Source organism: Sinocyclocheilus grahami, unplaced genomic scaffold, assembly GCF_001515645.1.
Source record: "Sinocyclocheilus grahami isolate Dianchi unplaced genomic scaffold, SAMN03320097.WGS_v1.1 scaffold87.1, whole genome shotgun sequence".
Lineage (NCBI taxonomy): Eukaryota > Metazoa > Chordata > Actinopteri > Cypriniformes > Cyprinidae > Sinocyclocheilus > Sinocyclocheilus grahami.
The window spans coordinates 1,967,476-1,988,049 of NW_015505266.1; the positions used below are offsets into that span (position 1 = coordinate 1,967,476).

General features: G+C 38.5%; 1 protein-coding gene across 1 annotated transcript; it reads right to left on the minus strand.

Moving 5' to 3' along the window:
* Positions 1 to 1,085: 1,085 nt before the first annotated feature.
* Positions 1,086 to 19,018, minus strand: LOC107586990 (1-phosphatidylinositol 4,5-bisphosphate phosphodiesterase delta-4-like). The gene is made up of 16 exons (XM_016274572.1): positions 19,009 to 19,018; positions 16,784 to 16,932; positions 14,056 to 14,278; positions 12,614 to 12,842; positions 12,114 to 12,243; positions 11,715 to 11,946; positions 11,262 to 11,463; positions 11,014 to 11,158; positions 9,966 to 10,118; positions 8,121 to 8,288; positions 5,739 to 5,895; positions 5,534 to 5,650; positions 2,077 to 2,252; positions 1,849 to 1,981; positions 1,323 to 1,472; positions 1,086 to 1,245 (listed from the first exon to the last, which is right to left on the minus strand). Exons 1-16 carry the CDS (start codon positions 19,016 to 19,018, stop codon positions 1,154 to 1,156), a joined length of 2,466 nt encoding a protein of 821 aa, XP_016130058.1. The 3' UTR covers positions 1,086 to 1,153.
* Between the last annotated feature and the right edge of the window lie 1,556 nt (positions 19,019 to 20,574).

Consider the following 20,574-nt stretch of genomic DNA (forward strand, 5'->3'; position numbering starts at 1 on the left):
GCAGCATACATTTGATTTAACAAATGACTTGACATGATTCAGAATAATCTACTTTAAGTTCTCTTATACATCTTAGGTGCATTTTAAGAGTATATGTATACGATGGTATACTGTATCCAGATACTGTAGGTGGAGGTGGGAACAGATTTTCACTGCCCTCCTTCTGTATCTCTGTGTAACTGAGTCTGGCCCCTGAGGTACTTCAGGGCCAAAGTAAGATTGTAATTGAGCCAATTATCTCTGTACTTTATTCCAAAGGAGCAGTTAACACACACACACACACCACTGTAAGTACTACTGAAATGTAGTGGTACAATAAAAAAAAAAAAAACTATTTCTATTGAAATAGTTCTAAACTAGATAAAGCAAGATGTAAAGACTTGTCATGCATGGTAAAAATTACATTGGGTGAATCTCATGTGAAATATCCAGGTCACACTGCAAAAAAGTCTAAACATTCTTAAATTAAGATACATTTATAAATCTTGTTTTTTGAAAAATGTCTGAAAATAGGTTTAGTTTTTGATTAAAATAATAAGAAAAAAAAATCTCTGCCAAATGGGCAAGAAATTAATTCAAAAGGAAACCAAAATTACTTTTCTGACGCCACTGGTATTTTTTTTCCTTCATTGTTATTTTTTCTTGTTTTAAGCAAAAACTCACTCAATTATGGTATATTTTTTTCAGAAAACATGACTTAGTATTATAAGCTATTTTGCATCTCATGTAAATGTATCGTAATCTAAGAACGTTTAGATGTTTGTCCAGGAAAACAAGACAAAAATTATATTTTGCAGTGTATACTTCATCCTAAAATTTAAAGGGGAAAAAAATCTATATTTTTGTCCTAAAAACAAACCAAAATAGGACTAATTCCTTATGCAAATATAATTTTCTATTTTCCTTTTACTTTTAAAGTTAAAACACAACCTGGACATGTATCGCATTGAAGTTATATTTAGATACAGCTCCTTACAATCACACAAACCTTAATAACAGTAAATAAAATGACTATAAAATTATTTGGCGTACAAATGAACTAAATCTATAACAACACAACTTTTTTTTTTTAATACATTTGGGAAGACTTGAAATTGTTGCATTTTTTTGTTTCTTTTGTGCACGTGTCAGTGTAAGACAACTTTAAATTAAGTCAGTTTACGTTAGTTATCCGGACATTAACAAATAGCGAGGAAGGAGTTATGCTGGTGCCATCCTTAGACAGGAGATGAATGTGACGATATCCTATGAGGAAGAACAAAACGTGCTTCGTATTAACAGGAGGATACATTTTTGATGCATTTGGTGGAACGGAGACATACCTGGCTGAATACAGGTGAAAGGGAGAGTGAACTGTCCCACAAAGTCATTCTTTGATGTTTTATCATAGTCCTCCACGACAAACCGTACCAGCGCTAATTCAGGGACGTGAATTGTGAACTGAAGCGTATCGTACCATACTGGGTTAAAACCTGCAAGGACAAATGGGTAGCTGACACAATTTCAAGCTATCATCAACAAATGAAAAAACTTTTCAAGGCAATTTTTCTAAATTATCGTACAAATATAATTTATCATCTCATATTAATTGAAATATTTGCACTTTTAAAAATGAATTAGTCACAGGACTAAGTCAACTGCTCAAAAGTGATTAAAATCGTGAAAACTTACAGTAATATAAATAATCTACATTCACTGTGAACGTTAGCGCACGTCCAAAAGCAATCGTTCGAAAACAAGATTTGTTTCAAGCTCGTTTAGTCTTTCGAACACAACTAGAACTCTGGTTTAACTGCATCTAGGCTTTTTCAGTCTAGACACAACTCAGTCCTATACGTTTTAACTGACCGTTGTTGTCAATATATCTGGTTTCCTGCTTGGCCTGGTCCAGTGGTACGCCGTGAATTTCCACCCGAACGAGGGGATCAATGATTGAGCCCTCCTTCATGTTTACCTTGGGAAGCTGTTGGCCGCTGATTACCTGAAAAGATCACACAAGATAAACTATGCAGGTTTAGCAATAACGCAATAAAAAAGTAATAACGCCAGGACATACACAGAAATTCAGGTTTGTACCTGAATAGACAGGCTAAGCGGCTTGTAACCGTCATTTTGGGGGTTTTCTGGGTCAAACCTCTCATCAATTTTGCGCATGAATGCTGGTTTCAGTATGTAGCCACAGTGTCCATTCTGACTGAATAAGCCATCGTTCTGATCCATCTCAACCCCTGCGGTCTGAAAGTTCAGAGCAACTGGGAAGGGAAGGGAACACTTAGCAATGAAAAAAATATTTACCACCATTTGTATTTAGTACTAAGAGATCCTGCCTAAAACATTGTCTATTGGAACATTTCCTATTTTCATGGATAAAGAATGGTAATTTAGGTGGTTACACTAGTGATATCTTGGCTAGTTAACTAGCAATGCTCATCAACTTTGAATAGTCTTGGTTGGGTTAAAGGGGTCATGAACTAAGAAATCAAAATTCCCTTGATCTTTTGACATATGAGAGGTCATTGTACTACTACATTGTGCCACTTTTTAAAGAATGACAAGCATGAGGCGGTCTATTAAATAGTTAGTCATAACCTCTGAATAATGATCAGACTGGAGAGTTTGTGATCGTGGGGTTCACGAACATCGGCCGGCGTGATACACCCTGAGCGACATAGATTCCTAATGAACAAGTAAATATAAAGTAAAGAGTTAACTAGAATAATCAAATGTCAGAAGAATACGGATTAGAAACAGACAAACAACCAATCTGCATTTCAACCTAAATTCGAGGTCATAATAAAATGGAGTCAGATTACAATTTAACCTAAATTTAATAACTTTGTGCGCTAAAAAGTCAGAACTCACAGGAAACCTTCATCCACCATTGGATACCTCCGTTGGGCCAATTCATGGACCTTACACCACCACGCCTATTCAAACGGAGCGTACAGATGAGGGGGTCAAAACAGGAGTAACTCGCTGATTAACCGATGCATTGTTGTGGAAACAAACTAGCTAGTCATGACTGTTTCCCGAACATGGTCGCATCTCCATCGTTTGAACCACATTAGTTCAACAACATAGGGCCATTGTTAATGACATCAAACGCATGTGGTGGAGGAATAACTTCTGCTATTTAACTGATTAGAGAGCTCTAAGATGCTGCTGTATTGAACATGGCCCCTGATGACTTACAAATTACAAATACTCACATTACAGCAATTAAGTCGTTTTTAAATCAGTAATTGTACTTTTTTTTTTTTTTTGAGTAGTTTAAAAATTGTGTACTTTTACTTGAGTACATTTTAAGTGATGTATCGGTACTTTTGCTCTGCTATTTTCCTCCGTTTGTGGTTGTTACATGCTTTTTTAAATTTTATTTTTATCCATCAACGTGATTGGATAGAGAGTAATAGGTCTCGTGACTTTCGTCAAATCAAATTGTGCATAGAAAACTTTAACCGCCAACTGTTTATCATGGCTGCTGGAAGTGCATTATTCAAGCATCAATTCTGTCGCATCTTCCTCTAACTTAATATGTTAAGGCAGGGCTGTCCAAACTCGGTCCTGGAGGGCCGGTGTCCTGCAGAGTTTAGCTCCAACCCTAATTAAACACACCTGAACCAGCTAATCAAGCTCTTACTAGGCATAGAAACTTCCAATCAGGTGTGTTGAGGCAAGTTGGAGCTAAACTCTGCAGGACACCAGCCCTCCAGGACCGAGTTTGGACAGCCCTGTGTTAAGGTAAATTTCAGATTTCTGCATGATCTGCACTGCCTCGTCTCTCTCTCGCATGCGTTCTGCAGCAGTCACTTGGATAAGTTGTTGTTGCTTGTTGAACTTGTTGACTTTTGAGGAGTTTGAGCGCGTGATGCGCGCTGTGAAAACGTGTGCCGGAAACACAAATTGAGGACCAAATCTGCACCTTACTGATGACCCGTGGCGTTAATATACTGCATCTGTGCCAGCGCGGGATGTAATAAAACTACAGCTCGTTAATACATTTTTATTTATCCATTTTATACAATCCGCCTTCATTTAGCAAGTGCACTCGCGCATAAACAATTTTCAAGTTCAACACTTTTTGTTCCATTCAGTTGTGGATGCTGCTGATTCACCGAGACCGCCGCGGCTCAGCAAAGAGACATGTGTGTGTGTTTTCCTTTGAAAAAGTTTCCCCAGAAATACCTCGCTATTTAATGCATTTTTCCTTACAAATTGTATTATCAGCATAACAATTCAAGTAAATGTGTTAAAAATTGCATGATTTTCCATCCTTCTAGAACAATGTGCATTTATGTTAAAATTGTAACATAAATTATCAAGTTTAGTTATTTTTATTTCTTTATTGCAAAATGCTAAAACTGGCACCGTTTTGGAGAGAAATGGGCTCTCATTTTAACTCATATCATGGTGTGTGATGCTGAACTATGAGTTTCTAATGGTGTTTGTATTTGCACTGTTCTAAACATTAATATTTTATGTGCAACAACAGCATATGCTGTCTCAGTGGCCTTACACATGATTTTAAATCTATTTTTTCAAACTTTATGATTTAAATGGGGATGATTGTACTGAGAATAACTTTCATCTTTTCTTCAACTGAACACTGTTTCCGTGCTGTTTTGATGTATTTTAGAGTTGGCAGTCAAAATTGAAACAGCTGGATGATAGATACTCTTCATTCTTTATGACAAATAAGATAATGTGAATTACAGAATGTACAACATTTTTAAAATGCATCAATTGCGGTGCACAGCGTTTATTATGAGGGGGGAGAATCCACAGCTCAGTACTCACTACTCATGAGTACTTTTAAATAGGCTACTATTTTACTTTTACTCAAGTAGTTTTTTGGACAAGTACTTTTACTCTACTCACACTACATTTTTCGAAGGTAATGATACTTTTACTTGAGTATATTTTTTCAGTACTCTTTCCACCACTGCTAACAAGGAACTATGCTTCTAACCACAGATTGAGAGCTGTAGTTCCAACTACGCAAGTCTGCGACGCTGTTTGCAAATGTTCGTTTGAACTATGGTTTCGGGAAACACAGAATCGTTGAACCATGTTGGTAATGATGGAACTTGCGACCATAGTTGGCTAACAATGCTTTTGGGAAACGCACCCCTGGTTGGGTTGGTAGTGTTCAGCTGATTTAGCCAGTTAGCTAGTCTCCTAGTATGACCAGTTGATAAGTGCCTAAAATTTCTCCAAAACCAAAAAATCTGTCTAAATTAGCCTAACCAGCACATCACTTAAAGCTAGGCTGGTTAAAGCATTTTTTTAACAGGCTAGTCAGACTATCTGGCCAGCTGACATTTCGAAGTTGTCCCAAGAACTAGCTATTAATCACATCTGTCTTAATCACAACTATCTTATAGATAGTTATGCAATGTTTATCAACAGAATATTTAAAAATTCTATGAAAGCCTCATTCATCTTAGCTAAGCTACGAATCATTCTAAGCAAGAATCTAATTATTTATGGAATATTCACATTTCAACCATTATTTTTAATCTGGTACACTCACCAATTTGGCACCCTGCGTTCCACATGTCCTGTGGGTTGAAGTTGGATGAGTCAGTTCTCAAACCACTGGGGTAAACCCGGCTCAGTTGACGAACATTATGGAGAACAAACTCCGCTCCTGTAGCAGAGAGACAGTAAGACAATACAATTCTCTAAAAAAATAATTAATGAGCTTTTATGAGCAGTCAGACTCATGTTTCCTTTACCTGCCTCCCTTATGTGTTTCCGGGCCTTAGACTCCGTGAAGGAGGAGATCTCGTAAAACTTGGAGTGAATTTGTGAATGTTTAAAGCCGCTAAAGTGGACACTCTTGCAGTAAACCACACAGTCCGACAGCTCTTTAGAGAGATGCTGCTTGGATTTCTAGGCAGTACAAAAACAGTCATTAACAGGTTAGAAAAACAATTTGATATACACCTAGTTTTCATTTTCACCTTCTTCCTAAGGTGGTTTGCTAGGGGTTGTTGGCACTTGTCAAGCTGGTCAGGTCTTTGAGGCAAACTGGCCAACCAGCTAACCACCAGCTTAAGCCATCTAAGATATGAGAACCACTTTTTTAGCTGAGCTGTTGACTGATTTTACCAGGATTTTAACTAGCTCAACCGCAACGAAAACTTAAAGAAATGGCTGTGATATTTGAGAAGGGTGCTAGCTAGATTGTATGATGTGGTTTTACTGCAAGCATTCAGTTCTGCTACCTAAACCATTGAACCCAGGACTACTTAAACAATGTCATGACAGACGACCCTTTGGATAATGAGGCCAGGTATCCACATGGCTTCATCTTACACTACCATCTGTTGGGTTCATTCTTGCCAACCCACTGTGCCAACTTAACATGATATTCAGCTTGCTTAGAGTGGTGTAGCCTAGATCTGGGCTGGCAACCAAAGCCAGCAAGGGTTAATCCTTCAACATTGTACCACTGAGCAAGAGGGACTATCCCTGTAGTAATGGTACTGTATGTCACTTACGATAAATTTGTTAACTAAATGACTATTTAGCTTAGTAATTGGCCTAAACCAGTTATCCAGCAAGAGAGCAATGCTTGTGTGCAAATTAAAAGCTACAAATGTCATGCCAACTTTTTTCCAGTTGATGAGTCAACAAGATGACTGTATCTCGGATTGGAGAAACCAAGAGAGGTGATCCCTGACTGTATCTAACCAGAGGTAAAATAATCAAGTGTCACATGGTAACAACAGTGCCAGCAAATGCACATGGTCACCTATCAGATAGCAGAAGACATGCAGTTTCTGTCTTATCTATCTCTGACTTTCTCTCTTGCTTTTTCTTGTTTTCTTCCCAAGATTGCTCCAGTGTCACCCCATCCAACTTGCATTAGTGCTTTATGCAATCTACTGACTTTCCAGGCCACGGAGCATCTCTTGTCTCTCAGAATATTTAGCTGCCTTCAACATGAGACAAGCTGGTTTACATTAGTTAAACTGCCTGCTGTCCAGATTTTTTTCCACTTGAAGTTGGCACAAAGTAACCCTCCTGATCAGAAGTGGAAGTTTCCAGGGATGATCAAACCGAAGTGTTCAACATGTTACGTAATTAGATTTGAATCTTGCGGTTAAAGTCATGGCAGACTGTAACTCTTACTCGAGGATGCAGCACCGTAGAGCTCTGATGAAGGCCTGATAAGACTCCAAGTGAGACAAGACCGCCATTCAATATTTTACAATATGTTGGCTCATGAAGTAGCCAAAGAAATTGTATCCTAGATATGCCCCATTATCTTTAACATTATTTAGTTGTTAAAGGGGTCATATGACGTTGCTAAAAAAGAACATTATTTGGTGTAATGAAATGTTTATGCAGTTTAAGGTTAAAAAACCACATTTTCCACATACTGTACATTATTGATTCTTCTCTATGCCCCGCCTTTATGAAACGCGTCGATTTTTAGTGTTGTAAATACAACTTAACCACTGATTTCTAGTTGTGTCCCCTTTTGGAAGGCCAAACAAAGTAGCTTTCACAACGAAATACACAGTGTCTCCACGATATGGCGGCGGCAACAATACTACAACGAGAATCAAAGTTACGCCTTCTTGCTTTGCATATGCATTTGGGCGGTGTTATGCAAATCTTCCCACATCGTGACATAGACATGTGGGGGCATGTTGAGGCATTTTAGGAGGGCGTGGACCAGTCTTAACTTTTATAAAGAATATCTCTTTGGGTTTGAGACTTTAGTCTTTGCAACTTTAGGGATCTTATCTATTCACAAACAGCTTGTAACACTCCAAAGAGAAAGGAAAACTTGAAATCGCATCATATGACCCCTTTAACTACTAATTAGCCATTTAGCTGCCACTTTTACCAAGAGTGATTTAGAGTGTACTAGTTACAGGAACAGTCCCCCTTAAGTAACCTCTGGGTATTGGTCTTGTTGAAGGGTACAACATTGGTAGTTTTTAAATCTACATTTGCTGGGGTTCAGACACTTTTCTGACATGGCAACACCACTGCATGGTTTAAGTGCAAGGTTGTGGAATTCATCTTTATCATTTGATAAATTACTCCTGCCTTGATTAGAAAATCTACACAAACATCTCTCCCGAAATGTATCACTGTACCTTGACTCTATGCCGTATGCTGTCATTGCGATGATGGTCATCGTCAATTTCAGCAGTCTCCTCTTCGTCACTCACTTCTCCCATCAAAGGGTCATCCACCACCCCATTCATGCCATCCTCTAATCCACCTATCTTCTTTCCTTTCAACAGAATCTTCCCTTTCAGATCCTACACACAAATATGGAGAAGATACCATTTCATCAGGAAGCATCTAGTGTTGTCAAAAGTACCAACCGCGATACCATTCGGTACTAAAATTTTAAAAACGTCCATTCCCCCCTAACATCTGAGCGCTGTTGAACAGATTCTTAAACACGGCTGATTGGCCATTGTGTTTACGCGCTCAACAGATATGCCTGTGATTGGCTATAATGATCATCTCTTCACCAGACTCTTACACAGTGTCCTAACTAAATGCGCCGCGACAGGCGATAAAAGGTATCTTTTTCATGTTAATCGGCATTTTTGCCCTAACTAGCTGCGATGTCGACATGCAAAATTTCTATTTTAGAATTGATTTCTATTTCTGGCTGGAACAACAACATACAAACTATATGACAGTGATAATCTCAGGTACTGATTATGTGCTATGTAATGTCATATTGCGGGGAATTTATAGCCAAAACAACAACAGATTTACCCCAGATCTTGAAAATAAATAAAAGCAAAGATGTATGTTAAAACTGTGAACTCACTGCGAACCAACAAGAGTATTCCATAAATATATTATCAGTCACAAAGTATGTATATTTAGTAATGTTAAAAAGATTTACTATTTATGAACTGGATTATAAACTTATCCATTTAGCCCACCCGCACTCGCTTCTGATTGGCTGTGATATTTGATTGATTCTGTTGCGTCATGTCACGTCTCAAATTGCTTGTCACTGAAATCTTGAAAGTCACGTCTATCAGCGGATCTGTCACCGTCAGTGGATCCCTTAAAATATCTGCACATAGATGGTTCTGCTGATAGATGCAATTTTCAAATGCTCCCTTGTGCTTCTGTGTGCTCGGTGAAGAGCGTGAAGCGATGGTCATTGTAGCCAATCACAGTCATATCTGTTGAGCGTGTGAACACATTGACCAATCAGTGCTGTTTAAGGATCTGCTCAATAGTGCTGAAATGTTTTTCTAAATTTCAGTAACGAATGGTCTTGCGGTCGGTACTTTTGACAACACTACAAGCATCAGAAATCTCATACAGTAACAGACTTTAACAGTGGACACACAAATTAGGTGTGCCTTTAATAGTGGTTAGTCAAATAGGAATGCAATAAATTTGCACCTAAACCAGTAGGATTTCCGTAGTCAATTAGCTTCACTAGGAAGACCATGGTGTTCAGTTAAGTATTGCTAGTGACTAACAGCTATGATGGTCTTGTCAGTAATATAGCACTTCTGCTTAGACCCTACTGAAATGATGATGGTGGTGTGCAGGCTTCTTATAGCAAGAATTCACCGGTTAGCAAATTTTACCAGAAACACCTAGTCTAAGCTAGCCTTGACAATGACAAGCAAGGTAATGCATGCTAGTCTGAGCTGGTCTTTCTTAGCAGGGTCGTTTGCTTTAATAATTCAGCGTGGCTATGTCGCATGGACATAGATCATATGGCTGCTGCCCCAGGTGAATGGCCGGAGAAAGTGAATGTATCCTGGAGAGGTCACCACACTCTGAACTCTGATACAAACGTCTGCTCGTGGGTGGAAACTTCGAGATCTTTGACTCTTCAAGATGAATGACCAGTGCTAGACATTTACTGCTCATTAAACAGCAATTAAGTGGACTTGTTAAGTGGAAGTACTTGTTTAAGTGACTCCATGCATCCGTGCTCTCCGGCTCACCTCAGGAGATGGGAGGCTGATGAGAATCTTTCCATCTAAAGGGCTTTTCAGCAGCTTGTCTCCCAGGATCTGGGTGAGGTGTTGGGCCATGAGTTTCTGCTGCTCTACACTGCAGTGGTTCTCAATGGACAGGATGACAGGGTACTGCGATGCCTGTGGAGGGGAGAGTGTGTGTGTGTGTGTGTGTGTGTGTGTGTGAGAGAGAGAGAGAGAGTGAGTGAGTGAATGAAATGGAACACTCAACACAGAACTGCGGCTAACACACTGCCAAGCAGGGGTCGACTGCCCTAGATCACATTACACAGAAACAAAAGGGCATGGTGCCCTGGCTCAGAGTGAACCTAGCCCCAGTCTGTCACACACACAAATGCAAGCTAGTGAAGTACTCTAAACCAGTTTAGAAGGCTCAGAGATGAAGAAGGAAACCAAGAGGGTTAAAGTATTAAGAATTATGGACATGTATGGGTATATGGTATTTCTATCAGATATCACCCCCTTACAAAAAAAGTACTGTGGCACCATGGTATAGTAATAGAATCTGATGACAATACTATGGTATTTTGAAATATACCATGCATGTACCATGGTATTTACATGATGCTTTCAAAAATATCATTGTAAAAGTCTTGAATTTTTTTCAAGTATCTTTTTTTTTTTTTTTACATTTACCAAGGTGATACTATGGTTTTTTGTTTGGAATGTTAATACCTTGGTATTCTTTGACGTACCTATGGTATTGTCATCTGTTGCCATCACCATATCGTGGTACAGTATTGATTAAAAGAACGTTATCATGGTAATAACATGTTTAAAAATGGTACCATGCTAATAAATTATGTTGAACACTATCATAATGCTAATACCATGGTATTTCTTGACTTACCATAGTATTTGAATATGGTAATCAATCGTTACAATGACATAACTAGTACTGTAGTATTACCATCTGATAACACCACTATGCCATGGCACAACTACAGAACATTTTTGTTATGAATGTGCAGATGTAAAAGTGTGGATGAAAACAAAGCCATAGTTTGAGACATACTTTAAATGCATAGTTGCCCAGCACAGTGACAACATCCTTGAAGAAGATCTTGGAGGTGAACGTGTGTCCATGGTAGACAATTGGTTCTCCATTTGGTCCATCCCAGCAGTCCACTTCTACACATCGACAGCCACGTTTCAATGCTCTAAAACACACACATACAAGTACATATTTATGAATATAAAGAAGAATTGAAGTTAGGAATTAAAGGCAATGCCTACTTAATACGTTTTTGAAAACATGTGTACCGTATATAGCCTTCCACACTGCTATGTCCTCTGATTTGGTCTTCCAAAAGGTATGTGTTATGAGAAGACGATATGAAGTAATGACAAAGAGGCTGAGTCATGTCCTGGTAGAGTTCCACCATAGAAGGGTTGAAAATAGAGCCTTCTGGTGAGGTCAGGTACATCAGAAAACCATCAAACGTCATCGCTTGTAGCATTCTTGCTATAGGAACATAGGGTAAACAAATGAATAGGCCTACATTTAAAGGTAAGCCAAGATGTCAAGAACACAAAATGCAGCATTAGGATACCTGGAACTAGAAGTTATTGAGTTTGAAAGTTAAAAAATTGTTGGGACAAGAACCCAAACCACTGAGGATGATCTAAACAGATCAATGGCAAGTGGAAAGTAAAATATAAATAACCTAAGCTTTGAAGAAGCTTGAGTAAGAAAAGTACAACCCTGTTAGTTACCTGTGTCTGAAGGTTCATAGCGTTCAATGAGTTTTAGTGCATACTGCTGAATTCCGTCCTCGTGTAGCTGCTCCTCCCGTAAGAAATCTTTCAGATCTTGGAGTGTTAACTTTTGCCCATTGCCCGAATATTCCTGAAACACTCGCAGGACGTCCTCACGCTGAGTCAACATCTTATAGAACAGCACGAACTCATCATCTTCAAGAGTTCCTGATTGAGACTTGTCTGCCATCTGCAGAACAACAGAAGTTCCAAAATGTAAAAATACAAACAACTACCTGGAAATGGATCACCAAATAATAACCTACGTGTCTAGTGTCAAGACTGTCATTAAACTGAAGCTACGTCAAGTGGTATAACAATAGAAAAATTGACGATTGGCCATAAATGTGCAGTTACCGTAAAGAGACGAAGAGCGTGATGCTCGTTCATGTCCACATTCATCATCTTCAACAGATCTCGGACCTCCTTAAAGTTCATCTGTCCATCTCTGTTTTTGTCTGCCTTTTTAAACCAATCACAGATCCATCTGGAAACAGCAATTAAGGGAAAACTAAAGTGCTTGGTATGATTTACCAAAGTAGAGTTCTTTTCAACTGATTTTAGAGTTATGTTTAAGAGCTGGAAGTTAAGGGCCTTGAACTTCAATCAAAGCATAGATAGTGTTAGGGGTTAAAACTTTAAGAAACAAGAATGTTGTCCCAGGAACGTGTCCAACTTGCATAAATCATGTTGCACAGCATGGAGTGAAAGCAGGTAAATGGATCAGATGTGCTGCAGTCCCAGTGTATTTAAGTGTCCTTTAATGCCTTTTAGCCTGCCTGAAACCTTGTGTGTGTGTAAGATGGACAGAGAGTGGAATGATAGAAAGGCAGATAAAGAGTGACAGTAAAGGATACTGGTCTAGTTTCTCTCTCTGCCCCATGTTCTCCAGGTTATCGATGAGTTTGCGTATCCCTTTAATCCATGATTGCGCTTCCCCTGCTGATTCGGCCACTAGGTCCAAGTTGCCTCGTCGACCACGGAACACAAGGGTGAAGCAGCGGTCAGGCGGGAACTCGTCAGCAATGCTGAGCAGAACCTCAGATTGGTGCCCTTCCCGCACAGCTTCCACATCACCCACAGAAACTATAGACACACATAGCCAAACATTTACCTAACCATCCCCTGAACCCCAAAACAAGGGGTTCTCAACTCTAGCCCTCAAGGTCCACGTTCCTGCAGAGTTTAGCTCCAACCTTGATAAAACTCACCTGCCTATAACTTTCTAGTGATCCTGAAGACCTTGATTAGCATGTTCTGGTGTGTTTGATTAGGGTTGAAGCAAAACTGCAGGAAAGTGGACCTCGAGGGTAATAGTTGAGAACCCCTGCCCTAAGAGTTGGAGACAAGACCAGACCAATATTTGGCCTATCAAGACCCAGAACCCATACAAATGCAACATTTATGTGGTCTCAAGAGATCTCAACACCAAAATAAAACAAGATTACAACTCAAATTTTGACCCTCACCCAAACTACATCCAGTCTAGAGCAAGGGCGTCCAATTCTTCTTCTGATGGGCCAATTTTCTGCAGAGTCCAACCATAATTAAACACACCTAAAATAGCTAATCAAGGTCTTTGCAATTACTACAAACTTCCAGGCAGGTGTGTTGGAGCAAATTAGAGCTAAACTCTGGATGGGATGATGTTGGCCCCCCAGGAACAGAACCTGGTCTAGAGCAGGGTTGGGCATCTTTATTCCTGGAGGGCCACTGTCCTGCAGAGTTTAACTCCAACCCTAAACAAACACACGTGAACAAGCTAATAAATGCCTTCAAGATTACTAGAAAACTAGAGGCAAGTGTGTTTGATAAGGGTTGGAACTAAACTCTGCAGGACACCGGCCCCCCAAGACCAAAGTTGTCCAGCCCTGATCAAGAGGTTCTGAAAATACTTTATATGAAGATGGCTGCTATATTTATGCCTAGGGTAATAGTGCAGTTGTTCAAGGCTGGTTATAGGTTCAATCACAAGAAGAGTTGATCCATGGACTATCACTAATGTGATCTTAAGTAAGATACTTAAACTCAGGTTTCTCTTAAAACAGCAGAGTCTAATCTTGCTCCTGGAGGGCCACCTTCCAGCAGAGTTTTGCTCCAGCCCCAATTAAACACACCTGAACCAGCTAATGAAGGTCTTCAGGATCACTACAAACTTTAGGAGGGTGTGTTGCAATTCTCCTCTCCAAGCCCAAGGACTGGACACCCCTCGCATATGGGATTGTTCTTGTAAAACAGCATGTTGCTTTGGATAAATGACTAATAATTACAGATTGTGGATCTTGTCAGCGCTACTTACAGGTGGAGTGTGCATTTGCTGCTTTCTTGCTCTTGTACCAGATAGTCATGCAGTCTTCTTGTAGACGGAAATAACGATGCTTTTTCCATGTGCGAGACTTGATTTTTCTCATCACTGTGCCAACAAACATAGACTTCAGGTCGTCATCAGCCTGGATACCTGAGGAGCAAGACAATACAGGAGACGAAGAGGGCGAGGAGGGGTCAGACAACAGGTAATGCACCTGACCCAGATTCCTAGCACATCATTGTAAACACAACAAGCTAGAAACACCCCCTGCCTCATGATCAGATAATGAATGCTCCTTTTGTATAGATATGAGGTTTTGGCATACATTTTATGAATCCTTGTAAGCTTGTGTTGCTAGCGCTCTAACACTACCAGATGAGGTAATGGAATTATTATTTAGATATGATTTAATATTTGGCATTTTAAATGCAAAATGAGTTATAATTTAGCTCTTTTATCAAGCTTTTCCAGTAAGAACCTCCCAACAGTTCTAACAATGAATGGTTTCACAATGTTTGTGGAGACATTTTAAGGCTAAATCTACCAGAACGAATGGAATAACCTTCGTATCACTTTAAAAGTGTTTAAATTGACAGTCTACAATGGTCTATCTAAGCCACCTGCTTACTTGCAGTGTTGATACATGTACAACACTGAGTCAGTTACTACGGAACAAATAAATACATTGAAAACAGTCAGGGTTTTTTCCCCCATAATTTAAACTTACATAGGCTCCTTTCAGTAGAAGCCATTTGTTGTTCTGTCATTTTTTAGGCGTCTCCTGTTTTAGAATAAAGAGAGAGAGAAACAATTAATGAGTCACACTGAATGAAGTGAAGTAAAGAATATTAAAAGACATCATACATATGACAGCAAATGGTTATACATTTATACAATAACATTTATGCCTGTGAATGTTAAAAACATGCATTAAAAAGGTATGCTTGGGGCATCCCCTAATATAAAAAGCTAGATTTTATATGTAACAGCATAATTTTCATTAATAAAAGTAACAAGCCATCAGCAATAATTTCAAAAGAAAAACCACACAAACATTGGAAAAAATTTAAAATATTCAGATACTTATTACTATATTTTTAAGAAACTGAACTGCATTAGTAATAATATAAAAAAAATTAAGTCTGATATGTTCCTCCATTCATGCAAAACCTTTTCACTGCTTTTAAACAAATACATATGCACACCCTCAGACAAAACCGTTCCCTCGGTATAAATGGCTGTTGTTCGTGAAAAGCCCCTGGACGTCTGGCTTTAATACAGGGATCAGCACTAGAGCTGTTGCCTCGGACTCTCTAATGTTTGTACGGATCTGTTCAGTGCGAAAGCATCTCACACTTGCCCTCAAATACTGCACAGCCATGCAAAATCAGACCAAATAAAACTAGGAAAACTCATCTATAAACAAAACAAAATGACCTCAAGCTTGCCATGTGAGCAGAGATGTGTGTTGTAATACCAAGCCAAAGTTGCCATGAAGATTCAGGTTTCACACAAACCAGTCGCCTTAAACATGGCGGACAAAATGTCCAACATTGCTAACGAGTTATTAACAAAAACATGCTGAACTCAAGCGTATGTCCAAGATTCTTTCAATTAATCTATTGTTAGTTGCTGTTACAACTAATGACTAAAGCTCTTGTAACACTGATATAACATATAAATGAGCTACATCAAGTTACAAATGATAACAACAACAACAACAGTGTCAACAATAGCCATATGCTCACTATATTATATTATAAAGAAATTAAAGATTAGAACTTTATATTATTAGTAATAATATAAAACATTTTTTTAAGTCTGATATGTTCCTCCATTCATGCGAAACCTTTTCACTGCTTTTAAACAAATACATATGCACACCCTCAGACAAAACCGTTCCCTCGGTATAAATGGCTGTTGTTCGTGAAAAGCCCCTGGACGTCTGGCTTTAATACAGGGATCAGCACTAGAGCTGTTGCCTCGGACTCTCTAATGTTTGTACGGATCTGTTCAGTGCGAAAGCATCTCACACTTGCCCTCAAATACTGCACAGCCATGCAAAATCAGACAAAATAAAACTAGGAAAACTCATCTATAAACAAATCAAAATGACCTCAAGCTTGCCATGTGAGCAGAGATGTGTTGTAATACCAAGCCAAAGTTGCCATGAAGATTCAGGTTTCACACAAACCAGTCGCCTTAAACATGGCGGACAAAATGTCCAACATTGCTAACGAGTTATTAACAAAAACATGCTGAACTCAAGCGTATGTCCAAGATTCTTTCAATTAATCTATTGTTAGTTGCTGTTACAACTAATGACTAAAGCTCTTGTAACACTGATATAACATTTAAATGAGCTACATCAAGTTACAAATGATAACAACAACAACAACAGTGTCAACAATAGCCGTATGCTCACTATATTATATTATAAAGAAATTAAAGATTAGAACTGCAAAATAATTTGTTACTTTTAAATGTATTTTATGTTTTCATTTAAATATTTTCTATTATAAATACAAATAATATAAATAACTACACTATAAAAGTTACATAAATATGTATAACTATTAAAAATAACGATTTAACTATAAGCAGAAAGACAAAACAAGCACCAGTTACAAACGGGTATCCTATATCTGTAGATAAACTTTCACAGCCAGGGACTTAAATACAATAATATTCACTATCTCAGGGTTGAAAGAGGTCTTACCCTCTGTGAGCTCATAGTTGGATCTGTATTTGAGCTTTGAAGAGGAGCATAACTCAGGAGAAGCCGGTGTAATGTGGCCCCCGCTGCAACAGAGCCGGACTGACTGTCCACATCTCGCCACAGCTGATCGTACCACAACACACCTCCCTCTGACGCACAACCACACACCCACAGATTCACAGAAAACACACGTCTCGATGCCCACAAGGGCCCCTTGTCCTCAAAATACACTTTCTGTCTCTCTGTCTTTGGGAGTCAAAACCTTCCTTCAGGCTGCTTTGTCTTGCGTCTCTCTGTCCACTGTAAACCTAAAACGAGGGTATGTCAGTTCTGAGGTGGAAACTCGATCCGGCGCATTGCGTAATTGGAGTGTTGCATTCCTGCGTTGTGACAACTAAAGCTTTAATCGTGACCAAATAAACGTGCAAATGTGAAATGTAACACTTTTCTAAATAATCCTGACCCTGATAGCACACGTATATCAGAGATGTCTATTTGACGTCTGCAGGACGTACTTTTTAGTGTTTGCTCATCTGCAATACATCTATTGGACGTTTCCTATCAGATGTCAAATAGACGTTTATTAGATGTTGTTAAGATGTTTATGATTTAAAATGTATGTAAAACTGATATCTTACAGACATCTGTCAGATGTTTGTACACCGCAGATGCTTTCCAGATCAAGTGATCTTTAACAGACATCTTGCTGACGTATGTGTGCTATCTGGGGAATTAATTCACAGAAATACCATTCCTAGTTACTGATTGGTTGCAATTATCGAAGCTATTAGCATATTACATTATGCCAAACAGAGCGTTTTTGCATTTTTCTAAAGTCGCCTCCCTGATAGCACACATACATCATGGAGACGTCTATTTGACATCTGCATTTACATCTGCAAGACGTACCCAGATAGCACACGTACATCTGCAAGAGGTCTGTTAATGATCGTTTAATCTGGGGAGCATCTGCTGTGTACAAACATCTGATAGACATCTATAAGATGTCAGTTTTACATGCATTCTAAATCATAAACATCTTAAAGACATCTTTTAAATGTCTATTTTACATTTGATAGGAACGGTTCTATAGACGTATTGCAGCGTGAATACTTACCTGCTCAAGTTAAAAGGAAATACTTCCAAGTATGAGGTGTTCTGGGTGGATATGGACCTGAATCAAAACAGTGACAATGCTAGGCTCTTGCTATATGGCTTATAAGGTATTAAAAATAGTTTTTAGCATGTTGTTATTTGGTTGCTAAGTGGTCCTGGTTGGATGCTAGTATGTTGCTTACTGGCCCAAGTGCTACAAGGTAAGTACTTGCCTCCTCAAGATAAGAGTACAAATCCCTAAGTATGAGCAACAGAAATAGTGTGCTAGTATTAGCTAACACCAGCAAAAATGTATTCAAACGAATATTTGGCCATGTCAGTTAACACTATTAGCATATTACATTGCAATCTTAAAGTCCTTGCACAATGAGTACAACATTTTTGATTGAAATTTTTGCATGTTAAAAAATAAATAAATACCTCACGTTGTGTCGATCACGTTTACACACTGCCTACGAAACTTTCGTCCGTCATAAATAAATTTGGCTAGGGTTCAATTTTCTGAATTATTCGCATCCTAAATTGGATTTGGCTACCAGCATTTTGAAAGCTGTTTTGACAATTCAGAGCCACCAAAACATTCTGTGCGTGACGAATTTTGACTAGCACGAAAAACGCATACGAACATTTTGTACTCAGTGTGCAAGGACCTTTACAGTATAAACGTCACTCCCTCTAAAAATGATTAAGGGGCATAACTTCACTACATACATATGATCAAAACGACTGAATGTTTATAAAATATTAAAACGTCTTCACAGCATGTTGACAGCCATATATCGGACACTGCCGCCCGCTTCCAGTCTGCCTCTGAAACACGCGTCAGGGAGTTTAATGCATGTTTGTGGAGCACAACTCAAGAGTCTATTGTCTACGCTTGGCCTCCCTCACTGGGGCCCTTTAGTGGAGACCCCAGATGATCGGATCAGGTTACTTAAGCAAGCATTCAACATTTAGCAACCCTGTTAAACTGCATTCGGGTGGAAACGGGTAATAAGAGGATGTAAACTATTTTAGGTTCATTTTGAACCTCTTGTATTCGAAAAATCAACCCGTCGGAAGCACATTTGTGTCTATCAAGGGGTCTCGCCGGTCAGTTTCAATTGTACCTGGCTTCATCTTCCATTAGAAATTCTTATTTTCTGTCCCTTCCTCGTGTTTCTGTTCATGAATAAAACACAGCCGAGCTCGATGTCTGAGCTCAGTTTACACACACAGCGCTGGCGTCTTTAAAAGGGGGTCCCTGCCTACCCGCTATATCATCGAGCCAGAGACTGGATACGCACACACGCGGACTAACACTTTCCATTGGAGACATCGCCTCAATGAAACTCTCACCTTGTGTTTAACGACGTATCGGATCATTCATTACTCAATAGTGATTACTTAGCAACTAAACTCAGCTGACCATTCGGTTGATATGATGCTTGTAATTGGGACTAGAACAACTATACTGGATCTCAGATTAGATTTCACCATTTAAGGAAAATGGGACATAATAATTATAATTATAATTATAAACGTACTGTTAGCCACTGATTCACCACAGGTTTCACTGCATTAAAAATAAATTATTGCTGATTTGAAAACGTGGCCATTATATATTTTTTATTATTTCCACTGTTCTAGAGTTGTTTTTTGTAGTACTACTAAGGGTCAGCAGGTGGCAGCCAATGAAATTTGAAGCATCAAGATGTAATGATGGATGTACTTTACTGGATGTAGTTTGTTTACTGAAAACGGAAGAAACAATGTTTTAAAACTAAACTACAGTATGCTTCATTGTTGTCCCATTATGTTTAATGCAGCAACCGCCATATAGCCGTTTCAGAAATAAAAATTAATATTATATAAAAAAATATATGAATACAATATACAATACTTAGAAAAATAACCCAATCAGTTTTGTATCAAATATATATTTTTTTTACACTAAATTGGATTTTTGAGTTATTTACACACAGATACACAAACATGCACCAAAAATCTGTGTGTAATATAATGTTAATTACATATTATATATTAATTAATAGAATTATATTTTTACACTATATAATACTTGCATATTATATATTAATAGAATTATACATTTTAACACTTAATTTAATTAAAATATTTTAAATGTTATATAGTATAATACAATAATTATATAAATAATTTAATAAAATTGCATACTTTTTACACTAAATGTTAAGGCCTGTTCACACCAAGCATGATAACTATAAAGATATTGATAAAGATATAGTTCTAAAAATCATTCTCAATCAGATTCGACGAAGGAGGCTTGCGGCAACCACATGTGACGACCCCGGGCTGGACTCCGCTTAGTCTACGGTGATCCACAGCGAAATTGTTGTATTTTCTCGCTTTGGTCTTTGCAACTTTACAGATCTTCTTTATGCACCAAGAGCTTGTAACACTCCAAAGAGAAAGGAAAAATTTAAATCGCATCATATGACCCCTTTAAAGAATAGGAAAATCCACACCACAACAATAACGATAAAGGCACACAGAAACAATATCAATGGAATCACTTTCAGAATGATTTTTTTTCAGCTGATGAACGATAAAAACATTGACACCCAATCAGAATCCACCCTGCTGTCACGAGCTGGAGAATTTAAAGCCGCAGGCGAGCGTGCGCTTACAGACGATATCGTTCGCTGGTGTGGACG

Excerpts from the sequence above, each read along its gene's own strand:
- LOC107586990 (XM_016274572.1), bottom strand. Across the intron at positions 14,279-16,783 it reads CAACTATGAGCTCACAGAGG|GTGCATTACCTGTTGTCTGA; the intron begins GTAAGACCTCTT and ends AATCTGGGTCAG. Across the intron at positions 1,246-1,322 it reads TTTCACCTGTATTCAGCCAG|GATATCGTCACATTCATCTC; the intron begins GTATGTCTCCGT and ends TCTTCCTCATAG.